This window comes from Salmo trutta, chromosome 13 (genome assembly GCF_901001165.1).
Source record: "Salmo trutta chromosome 13, fSalTru1.1, whole genome shotgun sequence".
NCBI lineage: Eukaryota > Metazoa > Chordata > Actinopteri > Salmoniformes > Salmonidae > Salmo > Salmo trutta.
Window position 1 is genome coordinate 68,771,427 of NC_042969.1, and position 20,898 is coordinate 68,792,324.

Below are 20,898 nucleotides of genomic sequence, written 5' to 3' on the forward strand. Positions count from 1 at the left end.
CAAACACTGATTGACTCTTATTTTACAATGAGTTACAATTTTTGTCACGCCATTCGCCCTTTTACATCAGTTCCGGATTGATCGCGGATTAATCATTTTGAATGCCCCCTCTGCATGAATATGTTCATATGTTTCAATATCGTGTGTCACAGGGTCTCAGCTCTAGAATGACTGATTTGTCATTAAATAAATTTGAAACATAGAACAGCACCTGTCATGCATGCTACTGTCCATAATGTCCTGTAGTACTGTCCCATGCAGGTCCTTTCTGAATTATTGTATAATTTTGTGGATAGCCTACCATTTGATCCCAGTAAATGCAAAGTGGGATCCTACCCTAACCATAGATCTAACCCTGACCCCAACGTTTTAGTTGGGTTGTCCCAAGCATCCCACTTTAACAGCAAAAAACGTTATCCCGCACTCGAGAAGGAACATCAACCAGAAAAACGTTCCTAAACCCCCAACCACTATCCTGTTGAGTCATATTGAAATACAGTATCAAAATTAATACCTACATTCTTAACTATTCAAAATGTTCATAAATGCATTTGAGCTATTTTTTGTACTAAATAATCCCATTCAATGCCTTGACAGCCAGAATATCCTGAAAAATATTAAAGGCTTAAAAAGAGCAATGGAAAGACCAAAAAAAGGAGACTCAAGAAGCTGATGCATTACAAGAAGCGGCTGTATTTGACTATAAAAAGGCATCTCTAATCCAGTGTCTCTACGCTGTTTTATTTATATTTCAGTGTAAAAAGCCTATACTCTATTAGAAAAACAAAAACAGTAACCCAATTACACCTCTTAAAAAGAAAACAATCCAAAAATGTCCCATTCACCTCAATTAAAATAGAAACAGCATTTCAATTTTGCTAGCACCCCCCCCCAAAAAAATTCTATATATATATATATATATATATATATTCTCCAAGGCAGTTGGTCATGGACAATTAATTGACTTGTCATGGCTGAATTTTTATATTTCAATGTAGTTAGAAAACATACTTAAAATTTCAAACAAAATAAACAGTACAGTTTAGGATCACTGCACTGGCAAATTATTAGTGTCTCATTTTGAGCAGAAGGTAAAGATGAGTGTTTCGTCAATTCTGAGTGGCACACAAAATACACACTTTCTCCAGGCCAAGTGCAATGCAGAAAGAACTAGGATTCCCTCCATAGCACAGAACCACAGTACTCTTCTCTCTCACGGCACTCCTGGAGGTCATCCGTCACATTCCCTTTGCATGTCTCCTCTGACTTCTCCTCAAAGTCTGTAGAACTGAAGTTTGTGTAGGGTCTCTTTTTTGGCCATTGACAGAGCAGTACACTTGGGAGCAGTAGCCCTTGCTTCATGGCAGTGGTACATTATAAGCTCTTGTGCACCAGGCCTGAAGGGAGCAGTGTGTGCTGTGGATGAAAGCCCTCCACCATGGGGTCCCTGTACAATCTGGTAGGTTCCTCCCGTCACCACACATTCTCAAGATAGGCCTATGTCGTCTTGGCCCATTTAAAATGTTATTATTTGAAGGCCATGTTTGAGGTCGAAGCTGTGCCAGGTTAAAGAGGATTCTTACAAAAGCTAACCAACCACTCTGCCATTACAGTAACAAGAATGAATGATATGATCTTCCCTGAATACTGAAGACTCCAGTAAAAACACTGGTCTGTCTGACAAAGAGAGTGAATAGGAGCAGGATTTCTATGGGGCAGATACATGGGGGCAGAGATACAACTGTACATGACAAGGAGTAAGAGCAACAGCAGCCGTGATTATGTGCTCTACAGTGGTTCTCATGAAATGAAGGAGGAGTTGGATACAAGAAGGGATGAGTGAGGAGAGGTTGTGTCATCACAGATGGGGTGGTAGCAGGTGATCTAGTCCTGTATTTGTGAATCGGTTCCCTGGGTTAACGTGTACATGTCGTGTGCAAGTATGTAGGTGTGTGTGAATGTGTGAAGGAGAGAAAAAAATCCCTGGGCTACACTGGAGGGGGTGATAGGGGAGAGGTCCACACAGGGCCATAACCTCCATCCATCCCATCCCCCTGTTCCTCTAGCAGAACTATGTGGAACCCCTCTTCTGTAGCTCCTCAATAAAGGCTGTGGAACAGGAGAGAGACAAGAAACAATCAATACAACACCTGACAAAGAAAAGTACTGCCTTTGTTCTTTTCCCCCCCACTTAATTTGGACTTTTATACAAATGTCATTGGATCGGTTTCTGTGTGAAAAATAGTTGTGGCCCAAAACAAATATCTGCATAGTCTCACCTCCGATTATCTCCTCCTTGACTTTTTGCAACTCCTTCCGCATCTCGTCAAGAATCTCCTACAGGAAGCAACAAAAACATTCTATAATTTGCAGTCTTAGTATTGCATATGATGATATATCTATACTAATCTTGGCATTAGAGGTGCTTCAGAAAATAATATTTACCTGTTTAATCCTCTCCATATCTGTTTCTTCACCACCTCCAGCATCATTACTACCACCTGCATGCTTCACCCTGGATAAGGTGTGGAGATGGGGTGGAAAGAAAGCGAGTGGGTAGGGGAGGCAGAGAGAAAGGGAGAGACTGATTAAGATTGAACCTAGCCCCATCACTGACAACACATGCTGCCAATCCAACCCATCACCATAGCACCACCAAAGAGGGCTCCGGAAACAACACACATACACCACAGACAACCCAAGGCTAGCTTTCAAAGTTTCAATGACATTTGACTGTTGACCACACAACCAAATGTCCAGAAATGCCAGGCAAAACACACAAAATTCCATTCTATACTACATCAAGAGATATCAATTCACATATCAGAATGGAATGATGCAGATGAGAAAGGCTGTCACAGTAGTCATAGCTTTTTGAAGTCCACTAGGTGGTGCTGTCAACAGTACAATAGCCCAGCGCCACGATCTGAAGCTGTGCCCCTGTTGACCTGGCAGAGAGAAGGGAGATGGGACAGTATGCTAGGGAGAACAGGAAAGCATCAGTCCTGTTGTCTTGTCAGGAGAGGGACTTTGTACCTGGGACCCTGGGGCAAGGGAGAGGTGGAGTCCATGCTCTTGGAGATGGAGTTATTCCTGTTCGTGAGACACACACTCTGCTCTTACAATGGGAAGCAACCAATTCATCAACACACACACCCCTCTTTGAATTCTGAGACTGACATATGTCCACACAGGCTGCTCTTACTACAGACACACAGACACACAGACAGAGACAGAGAGACAGAGAGAGAGACAGAGAGAGAGAGCATAGGAAGCTGAAAACTTACCTGGGCATAGTGGCTGATTTCTCCCATGGTCTTCTTCCAAGAGTGTCTAAAAAGGAGAGAGGGATATTTTACATCAAAATTGTATAAAAGTCTAATATAAAGCATATTTATCTTCCTAGGTACAAACAAAACAGACTGACACACGCACAGTTCTCACCACTTTGGCCTTGAGACTCTGAGTCATCCTGTAGGGAGAAAGAAAACAGAGACCAGACAAACTTGAGTGTTTGTTTTTTGACTAGATGGAAATTGCTCAATTATGTACTCACGACATAGTTGGCCAATAAATTAACATATACTTACATTATCTGCTGTCTTAGCAGGTGGCTTAGCCCCACCATCTGCCATTTTTTTCCTGAACAAGACAGACAAAAGGAGAGTAAGAGTGTGGTACAACACTTAAAGATTCACTAAGCCAGATCAGAGCCATAGAGGGGCATACACAGCGCCCTTGACTGGGGCGTATGAATCTGTTCATTTATAGCAGTGCTCTCTTCAGTACCACCTACCTCCGTGCCAGGATGGATGCCATCTCACCCATCAGCCCTCCTCCTCCACCACCACCACCACCACCACCACCGATGGAGCCACTGGTGCGGCTTTGATCAGGCTTGGCAGCCGGTGCTGCAGCAGCAGTAACACTACCACTATCATCCTACAGAGAGCAGTAGAAGACACAGGAGCGGTTAGTGTATCGATACAACACCACCTTTAGCTCTAGCTAGCACTGAAAAACAGAGGCTCGGCATTCAAAATAATTTGCATTGAAGTCCAAATCAGAAATAATTGGTGATTGCAGAAAATGTGGCGATCGATACAACAGATACAAAACAACTGTTACGCTAATTCTTATCCTGAGGCCACTATTTCTCCTTTCTGTCTCTCACCTTGGCCACTCTGCGGAGCTTGGCCGCGGCTAAGGCTGTCGCCAGGCCCCCTGCACCTCCCCCTAGGCCCCCATCTCCTCCTGGGGAGGGCAGCGGTGGGGCGGGCGGGGGTCCTGATCCTGCGGCCGGGGGTCCTGGGGGAGGAGGTCCAGGGGGAGGAGGGGGCCCAGACGGAGGAGGTCCTGGGGGTGGAGGAGGGCCCGGAGGTGCTGGGGGGGCCAACGGTGGGACTGGAGGAGTGGGCACTAAAAAATAAAAAAAAGTAAGTGACTGTCACAGTGTTGAAAAAGGCGAATGTATTGGTGTCAGTGTGGCTGTTTGACACAAGATGGTGCCTCTGACCTGCTGCAGCTTGTTGTCTCTCTCTCTCCAGTCTCTCCCACTCCTGCCGCTCTCGCTCTTGCTGCTCCAGTCTACAGGGACAAAACTCATGGGGATTAACACAGAGACAAACAAACATACACCCAAACAGATTTAGAAAGGCACAAATAATATAGCAATGTTGTATAAGTGAAGGGATGAATGGGATGGCACCACATCCTCCATGGAAATAAGGTATCTAGCCAGAGGTGGCATAGCAGAGAAATTACATTTTGTTTTTCATCTTTCGACAATAATAACATGGCAAGTGAACTGAACCAAGTGAACTGTACCAGCAATCCTTTCATTAAAGCAACAACCATTTTCGAACAATCACAGTGGGCACTGTCTAATTGTGACAGATGGCTCTGGAGCAGTGTAAGACTTAAGAGCAAATTCGTGAATAAATTGTGCCGACTATGCGGCCATGCTGGGTCTGTGAAGGGGCATTTCACAGCTTCTGATTAGCCCAGCACTGAAATTAAAGTCCACATCTGGCCAAGAAGCCCTAATCCGGGTCGCTCCAGGTCCCCTACCCCAACACATCTGTCACCCACAGGAGCTGCTGTCGCCACACACACACACACTTTAAAACACTGTTGGTTGACTGAGGGCTGGTGTAGACTTTACCGTGATAATTACTTACAAGCGCATCCCAATGATACAGAGTTTAAAATAAAACACACAAGAATGGAGATGTATACAGGGAGTAACAGTACCAGATCAATGTGCAGAGGTACAAGGTATTTGAGGTAGATACACTACATGACCACAAGTATATATAAAACAGCCTCCACTCTTCTGGAAAGGCTTTCCACTAGATGTTCGAACATTGCTGCGGGGACTTGCTTCCATTCAGCCACAAGAGCATTAGTGAGGTTGGGCGATTAGGCCTGTCTCGCAGTCGCCATTCCAATTCAAGCCAAATGTGTTCGATGGGGTTGTCTGTGCAGGCCAGTCAAGTTCTTCCACACCGATCTTGACAAACCATTTCTGTATGGGCCTCGCTTTGTGCATGGGGAATTATGCTGAAACAGGAAAGGACCTTCCCCAAACTGTTGGAAACATGGAATTGTCTAGAATGCCATTGTATGCCGTAGCATTAAGATTTCCCTTCACTGGAACTAAGGGACCTAGCCTGAACCATGAAAAACAGCCCCAGACCATTATTCATCCTCCACCAAACTTTACAGTTGGCACTATATGCATTGGGGCAGGTAACATTCTCCTGGCATCCGCCAAACCCAGATTAGTCTGTTGTCATTCTTCACCCCCAGAGAACCGCCCCCCCCCCCCCCCCCCACAAAGTGCTGAGTAAAGGGTCTGAATACTTATGCAAATATTTCTAAAAAACGTTTTTTTGCTTTGTCATTATGGGGTAACGTAACAAAATGTTGAAAAAGCCAAGGGGTCTGAATACTTTCCGAATGTACTGTATAGTCTAGTGAGTGTGTAGTCAGTGCAAAATAGAGTCAGTGCAGATAGTTTGGGTACCATAAATTGACTATTTAGTGGTCTCATGGCTTGGGTGTAGAAACTGCCTCGAAGCCTGTTGGTCCGAGACCGATGCTCCGGTACCGTTTGCTGGACGGTAGCAGAGTGAACAGTCTATGGCTAGGGTGGCTGGAGTGTTTTTTCGGGCCTTCCTCTGACACCTCCTAATATAGAGGTTCTGGATGGCAGGGAGCTCGACCCCAGTGACATACTGGGCTGTCCGCACCCCCCTTTGTAGTGCTTTGCGGTCAAGGACGGTGCATTTGCCATACCAAGCGGAGATGCAGCCAGTCAAGATGCACTCGATGGTGCAGCTGTACAACTTTTTGAGGATCCAAGGGCCCATGCCAAATCTGCTCAGCTTCCTGAGGGGGAAGAGGCGCTGCCATGCCTGCTTCACGACTGTGCGGGTGGACTATGTTAAGTCCTTAGTGGATGTTGGCGCTAAGGAACTTGAAGCTCTCGACCCGCTCCACAACAGCCCCGTCGATGTGGATGGGGGGCATGTTCTCCCTGCAGTCCATAATCAGCTCCTTTGTCTTGCTGACGTTGAGGGAATAGGTTGTCCTGGCACCACACTGCTCTGTCTCTGGCCACCTCTCTGTAGGCAGACTCATCGCCGTTGGTGATCAGGGTTACCGCTGTCGTATAGTCAGCAAACTTGATGGTGGAGGACACAGTCGTGGGTGGAAAGGGAGTACAGGAGGGGACTAAGCACACACCCCTGAGCGGCCCCTGTGTTGAGGGTCAGTGTGGCGGAGGGGTTGTTGGCTACCCTCACCACCTGGGGCTGGCCAGTAAGGAAGTCCAGGATCCAGTTGCAAAGGGAGGGGTTCAGTCTCAGGGTCCCTAACTTGTTGATGAGCTTGGAGGGGACTATCATGTTGAACACTGCGCTGTAGTCAATTTTTTTTTTTATTACAAATGTATTTAACCTTTATTTAACTAGGCAAGTCAGTTAATTAAGAACAAATTCTTATTTACAATGACGGCCTAGGAACAGTGGGTTAACTGCCTTGCTCAGAGGCAGAACGACAGATTTTGACCTTGTCAGCTCAGGGATTCGATCTAGCAACCTTTCGGTTACTGGTCCAACGCTCTAACCACTAGGCTACCTGCCGCCCCTATGAACAGCATTCACATAGTTATTTCCCCTCTTGTCCAGATGGGAGAGGGCAGTGTGAAGTGCAATTGAGATTGCGTCTTCTGTGGAGCCGTTGTGGCAGTATGTGAATGAGAGTGGGTCTAGGGTGTCTGGAATGATGATGTTGATGTGTGTCATAACCAGCCCTTCAAAGCACTTCATAATTACAGATGTGAGTGCTACAGGGCGATAGTCATTTAGGCAGGTTACCTCTGAGCTCTTGGGAACAGAGTCAATGGTGATCAACTTGAAACATGTAGAGATTACAGACAGGGACAAGGAGAGACTGAAAATGTCTCTAGTCACCTTCCAGTTGGTCTGTGCATGTGCCCTGGTCCTACAACTGGCCCGGCGGCCTCATCTTTGTTAACCTGTTTAAACGTTTTGCTCACATCGGCCACAGAGAGCGAAATCACACAGTCATCCGGAAAACAAGGGCTTTCATGCAAAGCACAGTGTTATATTCGTCGAAGTGAGCATAAAAGGCATTTAGCTCGTTTGAGAGTTCTGCATCGCTGGGCATCTCATGGCTGGGTTTTCTTTTGTAATCTGTTACTGTCTGCAAGCCCTGCCACATACGACGAGCGTTGGATCCGGTGTAATAGTATTCCACCTTCCTCCTATATTGTCCTTTTTTGTATGCGTCTATGTCCGTGTCCCGTTCCTTGTAAGCAGCAGCTCTAGCCCAGCGCGGATATTGCCTGTAATCCATCGTTTACGGTATGGATATGTTCTTATAGTCACCGTGGGGATGACATCACCAATGCACTTATTGATGAAGCCCGTGACTGTTGTGATAAACTCGTCAATGCTATCGAATGAATCCCGGAACACATCCTAGTCTGTACTAGCAAAACAGTCTTGTATCCTCGCGTCTGCTTCATCCGACTACTTCCGTATTGAGTGCATCACTGGTACTTCCTGTTTGAGTTTGTTTGTAAACAGGAAGCAGGAGAATGGAGTCATGCTAAGATTTGCCGAAGGGAGGACGGGGGAGGGCCTTGTAAGCACTTATGTGGGTAGAATAAAAGTAGTCTAGAGTATTAGCACTCCTACTGGAGCAGCAGACGTGTTGGTAGAAGTCAGGTAGGACGGTTTTATGTCCCCCGTGTTAAAGCCCCATACAGTTCATTGAGTGCCAGAGGGGTGTTGGCTTGTGGAGGGATGTAGACTGCCATGATAATTACAGATGAAAACTCTTAGATAAAAGGGCCTGCAATTTACCATGAGGTATTCTATACTGAACAATACTGAACACAGCATGCATACTGAACACAGCATGCATCAATTTAAAAGATTTTACTGAGTAACTGTTCATATATTGGACGTACTGCCAAATTCTCTAAAACAATGTTGGGAGGCAGCTTATGGTAGAGAAATTAATATTAAGTTATCTGGCAACAGCTCTGGTGGACATTCCTACAGTTAGCATGCCAATTGCACAGTCACTCAAAACTTGAAACATCTGTGGCATTGTGTTGTGTGGCAAAACTGCACATTTTGAAGAGTGGCCTCAGACACATTTATTTATATATATTTAAATAAATGTGTCTATCTCTATCAGGTGAACAAAATCTCTAGCGACTCGTGGCAGGCTGGGCGCAATGCACGCTGACATGGTCGCCAGGTGTACGGTGTTTCCCCCGACACATTAGTGCGGCTGGTCTCCGGGTTAAGCGAGCATTGTGTCTAGAAGCAGTGCGGCTTGGCGGGGTCGTGTTTCGGAGGACGCACGGCTCTCGTCCTTCGTCTCGCCCATACGGGAGTTGCAGCGTTGGGATAAGACTGTAACTACCAATTGGATATGTAACTCCCAATTGGGGAGAAAAAGGGGTAAAATAAACAAATAAATAATAATTACAAGTAAAAAAAAATTGCTAGAGATTTCCTTCACACTTGAAGCAGCACACCAGTTGTTATTTATGAAAAAACTCTATTTCCTTTCGACTTCCCCAAAGCCACCGGCCGATCCTGCCGCTGCATGGAGAATCCACCGAGTACTACGTGCATAGCGTTTCAGTAAGACATAATATTGCAGCTTTTCAAGTCTTTTTCTTATTCTCAAGTGACTGAACATTCGCTAATAGAATCAACTCCACCTCGTCTCCACTTCGTCTCGCGTCTAGGCCGGCAGATTTTTGGTAGCCCATGGAACAACGGTAATAGGGTCCGGTATGAACAGTGGAACAGCTGAGTTGGAGTTGAAGTCAAAATCGAGGTTAGTAACTATCAATCTGGTTTCCAGAAGTGCTTGGCGGTCATATGTGATAATACTATGAACTTTCTGTACAAGAAAAGTAAAGAAACACAATAAAAGTCACTATATAGCAAACGACTTGGAACTCGTAAGATGTCGCCCTTCTCTGTCGGCGCCATCGTGACAATCATATTTGTGACCATTACTACCACCATTTGATGGACAACCTTGCCAGCCTATCCCAGAGTCTCCAAACTGTGTCATATTGCCCATTAGACTAAATGAGGTTAGGGGTAAAGCTGGACGTATCCTTGGTGATTGTGGGGTCCACAGGAAGAGGTAGGAAAGGATGGATTTCGATGTCAAAGAGGAGTTGACCTTCTTTAGCTTTTCAACCTCCGATCTCAAGAGGCTGGCTGAAGGCTAAGCGGCGTAAGGCTAATGCTGACAAATCCTCTGAGTCAGTGTGGTTATGTAAAACCGTGTCAGTGGGACTGGTCATATGAAACTGTCTTGTCTTGATACCGGTACTGACCCTTAATTACAACTCAATGTGGAAGTAAAGGTGAGTGTACTGTACTTCCCCCCCCGGATATCCCACACTTGGTACCTCCGCTGCTGTTCCAGCTCCTCTGGGGAGGGTCCATTTGACACTGGGCGGGGGAGGGTAGCGTAACCTGCAGATAAAGAGATTTTCTTAGTATGACTTAAAAAAGCTGTGAGATGCAAGTCATGCTCATGTTTCCACACATGCATCTCTCTCAATTCTTTCTCAGACTGTGCTGTGCCTTTAGGTATTGTAAAGCATGTTGTCATGTATGTTGAGGCTACATGTAAAATCCATTCTAATAGTACCTGCGTCTGCCAGGGAGTTGAGCACCTCCAGTGCATGGGCCATTCCACTGGCGAAGAGGGCAGCATCCTCCTTACTACCGAAGTTGAGCCCCCACACCTGCCGCGCGTCCCGCCACTGGTGGAAGTTGGGCGTGGCCTCATTGTACTTCAGGCCCTTCACAATCGGACAGTTAATCACCACCTTAGAGAGAAGAGGGTCGGAGTCAAGACACGAGTCATGACACTCCCAACATTGGCATATCATGGATAAGGGAAAGGGGGACACCTAGTCAGTTGTACAACTGAATGCATTCAACTGAAATGTGTCTTCTGCATTTAACCCAACCCCTCTGAATCACAGAGGTGCGGGGGGCTGCCTTAAATCGACATCCACGTCATATCCCACTTCTTTATCAAGAAACAAGGTGATGCTCTGTATAGTTGAAATGGACAAGCTGCAGATTTTAGAGAAGTGAACGGTCCTTACTCAGGTTGTATGGAAGGAACTACATGTGTAATGGCAATATTAGACCTTAATACAAACACTCAGTGATAAAAAATCCATACCGGTATGTGGATCCATACCAGTAATCATGATATATCGCCCAACCCTAAGTGTTAGTGTTTAGGGTGCATCTCAGTCTTATGTGGCATGGTATCCTCTCTTCCATCTTCCTAATTGAAAGCTTTTTCCACATTGCACTTAGCCTGTGCTTTCAGATCAAGGAGAGGAAGCCAGTTTGGACAAGAGAAATGCACTCTAGGTCTATATCAGTCCAGCAGGTGGCACCAGCCTGGTGATTCAATACAGGCCATGGTGCTCTGGGTTTGAGTGACTCAGTTTGAATGTGCTGATGCATCGTTTCTCTATTTGTTTTAAAACCCCTGAATTCCACAGAGCGGAGGAGCGAGCGAGCGCCTAAACTCCCTGCACCAAAAGAGTCAGGGAGAGATAGAAGCAGACACAGAGGGAGGGGGACAGAGATACTCATAGAGAGGGAGAAGGCTTCCTTAATTGTCACAGGAAATGGTTGAGCTGGCCAAATACCTCTCAGGAAACATAATCCACTTTAAGATACGTCTATGGGAAACACTCAGGCGACTGGATGTTTAAAGAAAGAATGGTACGGAGAGAGAGCAGGAGAGGGGGAAGAGAGAGAGGGATGGGATGGTGAGATACTGTATCTCTACTGAACAAAAATATAAATGCAGCATGCAACAATTTCACTGAGTTACAGTTCATAAGGAAATCAGTCAATTTAAATAAATTCATTAGACCCTGATCTATGTATTTCACATGACAGGGCAGGGGTGCAGTCATGGGTGGGTCTTGGAGGGCATGCTGCCAATTGGAATTCGTTTTCCCCCCACAAAAGGGCTTTATTACAGACAGAAATACTCAGTTTCATCAGCTGTCCGGGTGACTGGTCTCAGACGATCCCACAAGTGAAGAAGTCGGACGTGGAGGTCATAGGCTGTTGTGGTTACACGTGGTCTGCGGTTATGAGGCCGGTTGGATGTACTGCCAAATTCTCTAAAACAACGGGGCGGCTTATGGTAGAGAAATGAACAAAATGATCTTGCAACAGCTCTGGTGGACATTCCTGCAGTCAGCATGCCAATTGCACACTCCCTCAAAACTCGAGACATCTGTGGCATTGTGTTGTGTGACAAAACTGCACATTTTAGAATGACCTTTTATTGCCCCGAGCACAAGGTGCACCTGTGTAATGATCATGCTGTTTAATCAGCTTCTTGATTTACCACTCCTGTCAGGTGGATGGATTATCTGTGCAAAGGAGACATGCTCACTAGCAGGGATATAAAAATATTTGTGCCCAAAATTGGAGAGAAAAAAGCTTTTTGTGCATGTGGAAAATGTCTGGGATCTTTTATTTCAGCTCATGAAACATGGGACCACCTTTATATGTTGTGTTTATACATTTGTTCAGTATATATAGTGCTGTTTGCCTTGTTCTATTGTTAAAGCAGTGACAGTACAGGAGTTGTAAGTATTGATAGGTCTCACCCAGGCCTGTACTAGCCTGTTGGCCCTGACGGAGGAACTACAGGAGGCAGAACACAGCTCTTTGAACCAGCACATAGAACCTGGGGTAGGGTGTTTGTGCTTGCGTCACAAAGGTGGTTAGTGGGTGTTAGCCTGCCTGCGCATGGCCATAGGTGGATAAAGGGCTGATTCACAGCTCTCCAGCTGGCTAGGCTTGTTGGTACTAGAGGTGTGAAGCTGTTGATGATGTACAACCTCACACAAGACCAAACACACACAATCTGTGAAACAAGCATTCACACAGACTAAAACCCATTGTCATAGATACTGTAAATATAGACACACACGCACTCTACCTGTTGATCTGTCTGCATCTTGCGTCCCACCACTCTGAAGGCGTTAGTGGAGGGGTTGTGGTAGATCTGGACCCTGCTGAAAGTCTGAGGCCCTGTTCCTGCCGGGAGCCACATCTTATTCCCATCATCATAGATCATCACCGTGGCCCGAGCCTGGCAGATACTGGACTCACTAAGGGAGAGACAGTGTAATGATTTATTATGCAAAAAAAGCTTCGAGTTGAATAGATAGAGAGCTAGAGAGAGAAAGGGGGGCTAATAATGGAGAAGGAGGGAACCAGGGAAAATATGGTGGAGGACAGCAGGGTAGGAAGAGAGGGAGGGGAGAAGAGAGGGAGAGAAAGAAAGAATCAGAAAAATGAGCTAGGTCACATGCTGCCATAAACAAGACATGCTTGAGAGTTGAGCCAGTCCATACAGGCCAGCGTCCAGTTGCTCTGTTCAAACTCACCCAGCCACTGTCACACTATGGCTGTCAATGGACCCCCGAGCACTGATGCAAGCCAACTCAATACACTCTTAATGAAGGGAGGAAACAACAGGTAATACACCATATTGAATGGTGTCTCTTCAGCACAATCAACAGGCCATTTATACGCCTGTGAGTGTATAGTCTAAGTTTAGGTCCTCCCTTGACATGTATATTGTGAGAATATGCACCAATGCATTTACCAGATGTTAGTGCATGTATGAAAGAGAGAGACATCGTGAGGGAAGAGATGGAGTAGGAAAGACAGACCAGATAGATACGGGGCGGCAGGTAGCCTAGTGGTTAGAGCGCTATACTAGTAACCGAAAGGTTGCAAGATCGAATCCCCGAGCTGACAAGATAAAACACTGTCATTCTGCCCCTGAACAAGGCAGTTAACCCACTGTTCCTAGGCCGTCATTGAAAATAAGAATTTGTTCTCAACTGACTTGCCTAGTAAAATGAATAAAATAGAGACACAGAGAGGGAGAAAAAGAGAAAGCAGGAATGCAGAAGGGTCATCATTCCACCAAGTCAGCGCCTTTTCAGAAGTGTAACTTGGTCAAAAAAAATTACTTTAGATTTCACCTACTTTTAACATGATAAAAAAAAAAAGGTAGGCTCGGGCCACGGTGATGATCAATTAAGTGCTAAATAAAGTACAGGGTTGACAAATCAGCCATGGATCTTCTTGTGACAGGGGGAATGGAAACTTGTGTGTAACAGGGAGTGGCAATTGAATGCAAGCTTCACAAAAATGTATAAATTGCTAAAACATTTTTAGCCCGTCTATCTATGGGTAATAGGGCTAAATCACGTCAACCCTATGGGTAATAGGGCTAAAACACGTCAACCTTATGGGTAATAGGGCTAAAACACATCTATCTATGGGTAATAGGGCTAAAACACGTCTATCTATGGGTAATAGGGCTAAAACACGTCTATCTATGGGTAATAGGGCTAAAACACGTCAACCCTATGGGTAATAGGGCTAAAACACGTCTATCTATGGGTAATAGGGCTAAAACACGTCAACCCTATGGGTAATAGGGCTAAAACACGTCAACCCTATGGGTAATAGGGCTAAAACACGTCTATCTATGGGTAATAGGGCTAAAACACGTCTATCTATGGGTAATAGGGCTAAAACACGTCAACCCTATGGGTAATAGGGCTAAAACACGTCTATCTATGGGTAATAGGGCTAAAACACGTCTATCTATGGGTAATAGGGCTAAAACACGTCAACCCTATGGGTAATAGGGCTAAAACACGTCAACCCTATGGGTAATAGGGCTAAAACACGTCTATCTATGGGTAATAGGGCTAAAACACGTCAACCCTATGGGTAATAGGGCTAAAACACGTCTATCTATGGGTAATAGGGCTAAAACACGTCTATCTATGGGTAATAGGGCTAAAACACGTCTATCTATGGGTAATAGGGCTAAAACACGTCTATCTATGGGTAATAGGGCTAAAGCACGTCAACCCTATGGGTAATAGGGCTAAAGCACGTCTATCTATGGGTAATAGGGCTAAAACACGTCTATCTATGGGTAATAGGGCTAAAACACGTCAACCCTATGGGTAATAGGGCTAAAACACGTCAACCCTATGGGTAATAGGGCTAAAACACGTCTATCTATGGGTAATAGGGCTAAAACACGTCTATTTATGGGTAATAGGGTTGACGTGTTGTACTCGACCCGCTTATTTCGCCACCACAAAACACCAGAAAAATGGCCAAAAAGAGTAGAACAAGCTGAAATAAATAATAATCTTCGTCAAAACAACAAAATAACTAGGGCTTTACACTGCTGAAAACGTTGGGGTTAAGTGGGTTAAAATCACAGAGGATGCACAGAGGGACATGTCAAAATGAAGAATTTTGGCACTTTAGCAAGTCTTTATTCATATTTAAATATTTTTTGCATTCTCCATGTGGTCTATATTAAAAATGCACTTTTTTTTTATATAACAGGCTTATAAAATTCAATATTGGTCCACAATTTCTACTTAAAATATCAAAAGGGATGCAAAAGGCACTCTTTTCATGTAACGACACATTAAATGGCTAATTTAAGGAGGTACACTACCGTTCAAAAGTTTGGGGTCACTTAGAAATGTCCTTGTTTTTGAATGAAAAGCACATTTTTTGTCCATTAAAATAACCTAACATTGATCAGAAATACAGTGTAGACAATGTTAATGTTGTAAATGACTATTGTAGCTGGAAACGGCTGATGTTTAATACAATATCTACATAGGCGTACAGAGGCCCATTATCAGCAACCATCACTCCTGTGTTCCAATGGCACGTTGTGTTAGCTAATCCAAGTTTATCATTTTAAAAGGCTAATTGGTCATTAGAAAACCCTTTTGCAATTCTGTTAGCACAGCTGAAAACTGTTGTGCTGATTAAAGAAGCAATCAAACTGGCCTTCTTTAGACTAGATAAACTTGGATTAGCTTACACAACGTGCCATTGGAACACAGGAGTGATGGTTTCTGATAATGGGCCTCTGTACGCCTATGTCGATATTCCCTTAAAAATCAGCCGTTACCAGCTACAATAGTCATTTACAACATTAACAGTCTATGCTGTATTTCTGATCAATTTGATGTTATTTTAAATGGACAAAAAAAGTGCTTTTCTTTAAAAAACAAGGACATTTCTAAGTGACCACAAACGTTTGAACGGTAGTGTATGTGTTGTGATATTTGTGTTGTTTGCTTTATAACCTTGACAGCGTAATATATATATATATATATATATATATATATATATATATATATATATATATATATATATATATAATGACAGCGTAATATATATATATATATATATATATATATAGGCCTAAAGGCCCAGACAATAGGAAGGCAGTGGCGTAATAAATTCAAACACACCTTTGTTTCATCACAAAACCGGAGGGCAACATCTGTCCGGTGAAGTCCACAAAACATATTGCATGTAACAAATAGTTACATGACATACCGCATGGTCAATCAACTTAATGTTTCCGACTACTAAACAACTACTGATTTAGAACGACAGAGAGTTACCGCAAGTAGCAAAGAAAACAGGAGCTGCCTCCACTATTCCAGCACCATTTCAACATCATCAAATCACCTCTGCTTAGTCTAATACAGTGACAACAAAATATACTAAAAACGATTTAGTCCAATCAACATAAGCTAATATGTGGCCGTCCATGTTACTCATTTCTGTGTGCGTGCAAGTAGAATTAAAAATATATATAATTAGAACGGTAGTGTAGGTTTGATCCAAAATAAGATAGTTTGGGAACAACAGAGGTGGACAAAGACAGAAAACTCTGTCGTGTTCCAGCTCTGAAACCTTCCAGCTGCACTACACCACCCCCATAGCCGACTGCCATGTGGGCTCCCGGGACAGCTTTGCATCAACGCCAACAGAAAAACTATTCAGACAGCAACATAACACTGGAAATGCAACCTGTTCTTAGGGAAATGTACCAGCTAATAGAAACCTTGGCATTTCGCAGCCCCTGGTCTATAATAGAAAGTAAACAAATTTTAGAGAATACTAGAAATACAAACCAATCTATAGGAGAGAACTACAGTGTTATGCAAGTAGGCTTATGTGCAGTGGCACTGACAGACAAGTGTTACTGACTAGAGCCAGACATGGTGACAATGACAGACAGATAGTGAGGGCCACCCCGATACTCTGGCTCATATCAAGGCTCACACACTCCCCTAGTCACACATAAAGGAGAAGTCCCTGACCTTCAGACAAGGCTGAGTGAGTGACAGAGTGACAGAGTCCCTATTCCAACTACGAGAGATGAGTCTGAGGAGCGGTGTGTGTTGGTCATGGTGTGTGAGTGTGTAGAATGTGCATAGAGACAGTACAAAAATAAAATAGGAGTCAATGCAGATAGTCTATGTAGTCATTTTATTAGCTATTTAGCAGTCTTATGGCTTGGGGATAGAAGCTGTTCAGGAGCCTGTTGGTGTCAGACTTGATGCTCCGGTACCGCTTGCCATGCGGAAGCAGAGAGAACAGTCTAAAGCTAACAACATCAATAGATTAGGGCCTAATGAACTTATTTCAATTGACCAATTTCCTTATATGAAGTGTAACTCAGTAAAATCTTTGAAATGGATTCATTTATATTTTTGTTCAGTATAATTTCTGAATGCTTACGTAAAACGTGCTGGCAGTAGCTGAATGCTGACGTTTAGCTGAACAACAGCTATCTGGAGCTCTTAGGCTGACACTAGCTACCGTATTAAAAAAGTTACCTTAGAACAAACCAGGCTTCCTTTTATCAATATCATGGAAGTCACTGAGGTAAAAGCAATTGCGACAATTTCAGGTGTAACTGTCTGTTACTACAATTTCAGGTAATAACTCAAGACAAATAATTGAAACGTCTAGACATTTCAGCTGTTTCAAAAACATTATTATGCTATAACAATTTGTCCTGTATGAGTGTTGGCTCAAGGAGACAATTGTGTTCACACTGCCCTGCACTACCTCCGAAGTTCACATTGCAGTACATGTGTAGCCAAGGTTCTTTTTGCCAAAGGCTAGTCTAGTCGAGAGAGAACCAGGAAGAGCAGACTCATTTTCTTTATCAATCTCTTTTCCCACTCCTCCTCTCCTCTCCCTCCATCCCGTGATACAATCTCCCACTTCCTGTGACATAGCTCTGTAGCCACAGCCCACCTCTTGCTCCCAGCAATGCCTAATAAGGGTTGACTCAGCCTGACTAGTGAACACGCACACACACAAACGCACACCCTTTCAAGTTTACACACTCATGTGCTCACTGCTGACCCAAATGTTTGTTAGGTAAGGTAGGTGAAGAAAGAAGTTAATAGATGGAAAAATAAAGATGTCCCTGGCTGGGGACATAACGGTGTGAGGAAAGAGACGTGGATTGTGGTCACTAAGCACAGAAACAGAGGTGCCAGCTGAACTTATCTAGCGAGTATGCCAATATTCTATTTCAAAAGGTTTTCTCACATTTGTTTTCAGTGAACGTGACCCACCCAGGTATAGAGCGGTGAGGGCTGCTGCTAACTGGGAAGGTACAGAGAAAAGGACTGGGAAACGGATGCATTTTTAATATGAGAGAAAGCATAGGCTCAGGAGGATAGAGTGAGCAGTGAATTATTGATACATCTACAGATATTGAGACTACATGTGTGTGCATACGTCGACAGAGTCCGAGAGGTTGGCAGGATGCTACACGTTTTTCACACGGTAGCTTCTGAATGAACCATGAAAAATAAATACCAAAAACAACTTATTCCTGTGACAGTGTCCAAACAACACATAATGCAGTCCTTGAAGGTTAGCTAAGAGTCTAGACTAGTAGTTAAGCTAAGTGTTAACTAGCTGACTAGTTCATTTAACCTGTGAGAGTGTACTGTGAGAGCCACTGGCTGAACATTAAAATAACTCAACCAGGCAATGGTCATTTTCAGTCTTAATCTGAGGAATTTTCACATACCCTTGAAACATTAGCTGTGGCTACTGCACATGTTAAGATCATAACCAAGTGCTATTGCATGCAAAGGTTATGAAAATATCCTGTCTGTCAAGATGACAAATTATAGGCTCCTAGCAACCTAACTGATAACATTATGATAATAACATTAAGATAAGTTTACGGCCTGAATAGACAGACAACGCCTTCAGGAGAACCAATAAACCAAACTCAAAGACCATGTTTAGCTGAGAATTAAAATAAAAAAGACAGAAACTCCAAGTTAGCCAACACTGACATTTGGAGCCGGAATGGGAGCCTATAGTTTCTCAGTCAGTGAGGGGTTAACAGGAAACTGCAGTGCACGACTGGGGCACACGCTCTAAGAAATGTCTGTATAAGGCTTTGCTCAGAGCTTGTACTGACAAGTACAGTCAGGTCCAGTGGCTCTCCCTCTCTGTTTACCAGGCCATCCCACCATGCTTCTCCACACTCATTTTCTTCCTCCCCCTCTCTTAGTCTCCACATCTGGCCCCCATCGTCCCTCTTAATCCCTCAATCCTCTTCTTCATCTCTGCGTTCATACTTAGGCTACCAGTTAAAATCAGTCTACCGTTTTTTGGGCTCAAGCCCTCCGCTAAACAATTTCCCTCCACTTGTTCAACTTTGGCTTTCTATCTCTCTGTTAATCTGGCAGAACATGTTGGACACTCATACACTACATGACCAAAAGTATGTGGACACTCGAACATCTCATTCTAAAATCATGGGCATTAATATGGAGTTGGTCCTCCCTTTGCTGCTATAACAGCCTCCACTCTTCTGAGAAGGCTTTCCACTAGACATTGGAACATTGCTGCAGGGACTTGCTTCCATTCAGCCACAAGAGCACTAGTAAGGTCGGGCACTGATGTTGGGCGATTAGGCCTGGCTCGCAATCGGCGGTCCAATTCATCCCAAGGGTGCTTGATGGAGTTTAGGTCAGGGCTCTGTGCAGGCCAGTCAAGTTCTTCCACACTGATCTCAACAAACCATTTCTGTATGGACCTCGCTTTGTGCACGGGGGCATTGTCATGCTGAAACAGGAAATATGCTGTAGCACTAAGATTTCCCTTCACTTGAACTAAGGGGCCTAGCCCAAACAATGAAACACAGCCCTAGACCATTATTCCTCCTCCACCAAACTTTACAGTTGGCACTCTGCATTCAGGCAGGTAGCGTTCTCCTGGCATCCGCCAGATCCAGATTCATCCATTGGTCTGCCAGATGGTGAAGCGTGATTCATCACTCCAGAGAAAGTGCGTCCACTGCGCCACAGTTCATTGACAGCGAGCTTTACACCACTCCAGCCGACACTTTTATTTGTCAAATGCGCCAAATAAAAACAGGTGTAGACCTTACCGTGAAATGCTTACTTACAAGCCCTTACCAACAATGGAGTCAAGAAAATATTTACTAAATAAACAAAAACACAATAATGAGGCTATATATATAGGGGGTACCAGTACTGAGTCAATGTGCGGGGGTACAGGTTAGTCGAGGTAATTTGTACATAAAGGGGTAAAGTGACTATACATAGTTATTCATTGCGCATGGTGATCTTAGGCTTGTGTGCGGCTGCTCAGCCATGGAAACCCATTTTATGAAGCTCCCGAAGAAACAGTTATTGTGCTGACATTGCTTACAGAGGCAGAACTCAGTACTGACTGTTGCAACTAGAGATCGACCGATTATGATTTTTCAACGCCAATAGCGATTATTGGAGGACCAAAAAAAGCAAATATCAATTAAATCGGCCGATTTGTTTTTATTTTATTTGTAATAGTGACAATTACAACAATACTGAATGAACACTTATTTTAACTTAATATAATACATCAATTAAATCAATTTAGCCTCAAATAAATAATGAAACATGTTCAATTTGGTTTAAATAATGCAAAAACAAAGAATGGAGAAGAAAGTAAAAGTGCAATATGTGCCATGTAAAAAAGCAAATGTTTAAGTTCCTTGCTCAGAACATGAGAAATATGAAAGCTGGTGGTTCCTTTTAACATGAGTCTTCAATATTCCCAGGTAACAAGTTTTAGGTTGTAGTTATTATAGGACTTATCGGACTATTTCTCTCTATACCATTTGTATTTCATAAACCTTTGAAAATTGGATGTTCTTATAGGCACTTTAGTATTGCCAGTGTCACAGTATAGCTTCCGTCCCGCTCCTCGCTCCTACCTGGGCTCGAACCAGGAACACATCGACAACAGCCACCCTCGAAGTATCGTTACCCATCACTCCACAAAAGCCGCGGTCCTTGCAGAGCAAGTGACGTCACCGATTGAAACGCTATTAGCGCGCAACCCGCTAGCCATTTCACAT

General features: G+C 43.9%; 1 protein-coding gene across 5 annotated transcripts in view; it reads right to left on the minus strand.

Moving 5' to 3' along the window:
• Positions 1 to 673: 673 nt before the first annotated feature.
• The window catches only part of vaspb (vasodilator stimulated phosphoprotein b), a 33,674-nt gene continuing 13,449 nt past the window's right edge, over positions 674 to 20,898 (minus strand). Inside the window, exons 2-14 of one of the 5 annotated variants that reach the window (XM_029773421.1) lie at positions 12,568 to 12,739; positions 10,225 to 10,405; positions 9,980 to 10,046; positions 4,517 to 4,587; positions 4,175 to 4,419; positions 3,797 to 3,942; positions 3,591 to 3,642; positions 3,436 to 3,472; positions 3,288 to 3,333; positions 3,037 to 3,093; positions 2,446 to 2,515; positions 2,280 to 2,337; positions 674 to 2,109 (exon numbers count right to left, since the gene is read on the minus strand). In XM_029773421.1, the coding sequence (XP_029629281.1) occupies positions 2,072 to 2,109; positions 2,280 to 2,337; positions 2,446 to 2,515; positions 3,037 to 3,093; positions 3,288 to 3,333; positions 3,436 to 3,472; positions 3,591 to 3,642; positions 3,797 to 3,942; positions 4,175 to 4,419; positions 4,517 to 4,587; positions 9,980 to 10,046; positions 10,225 to 10,405; positions 12,568 to 12,739 (1,240 nt within the window). In that variant the 3' untranslated portion in view covers positions 674 to 2,071. Of the gene's footprint in view, positions 2,110 to 2,279; positions 2,338 to 2,445; positions 2,516 to 3,036; positions 3,094 to 3,283; positions 3,334 to 3,435; positions 3,473 to 3,590; positions 3,643 to 3,796; positions 3,943 to 4,174; positions 4,420 to 4,516; positions 4,588 to 9,979; positions 10,047 to 10,224; positions 10,406 to 12,567; positions 12,740 to 20,898 lie in introns of those variants that run through there. The other 4 variants (XM_029773422.1, XM_029773423.1, XM_029773424.1 and 1 more) reach the window with 4 other exon arrangements.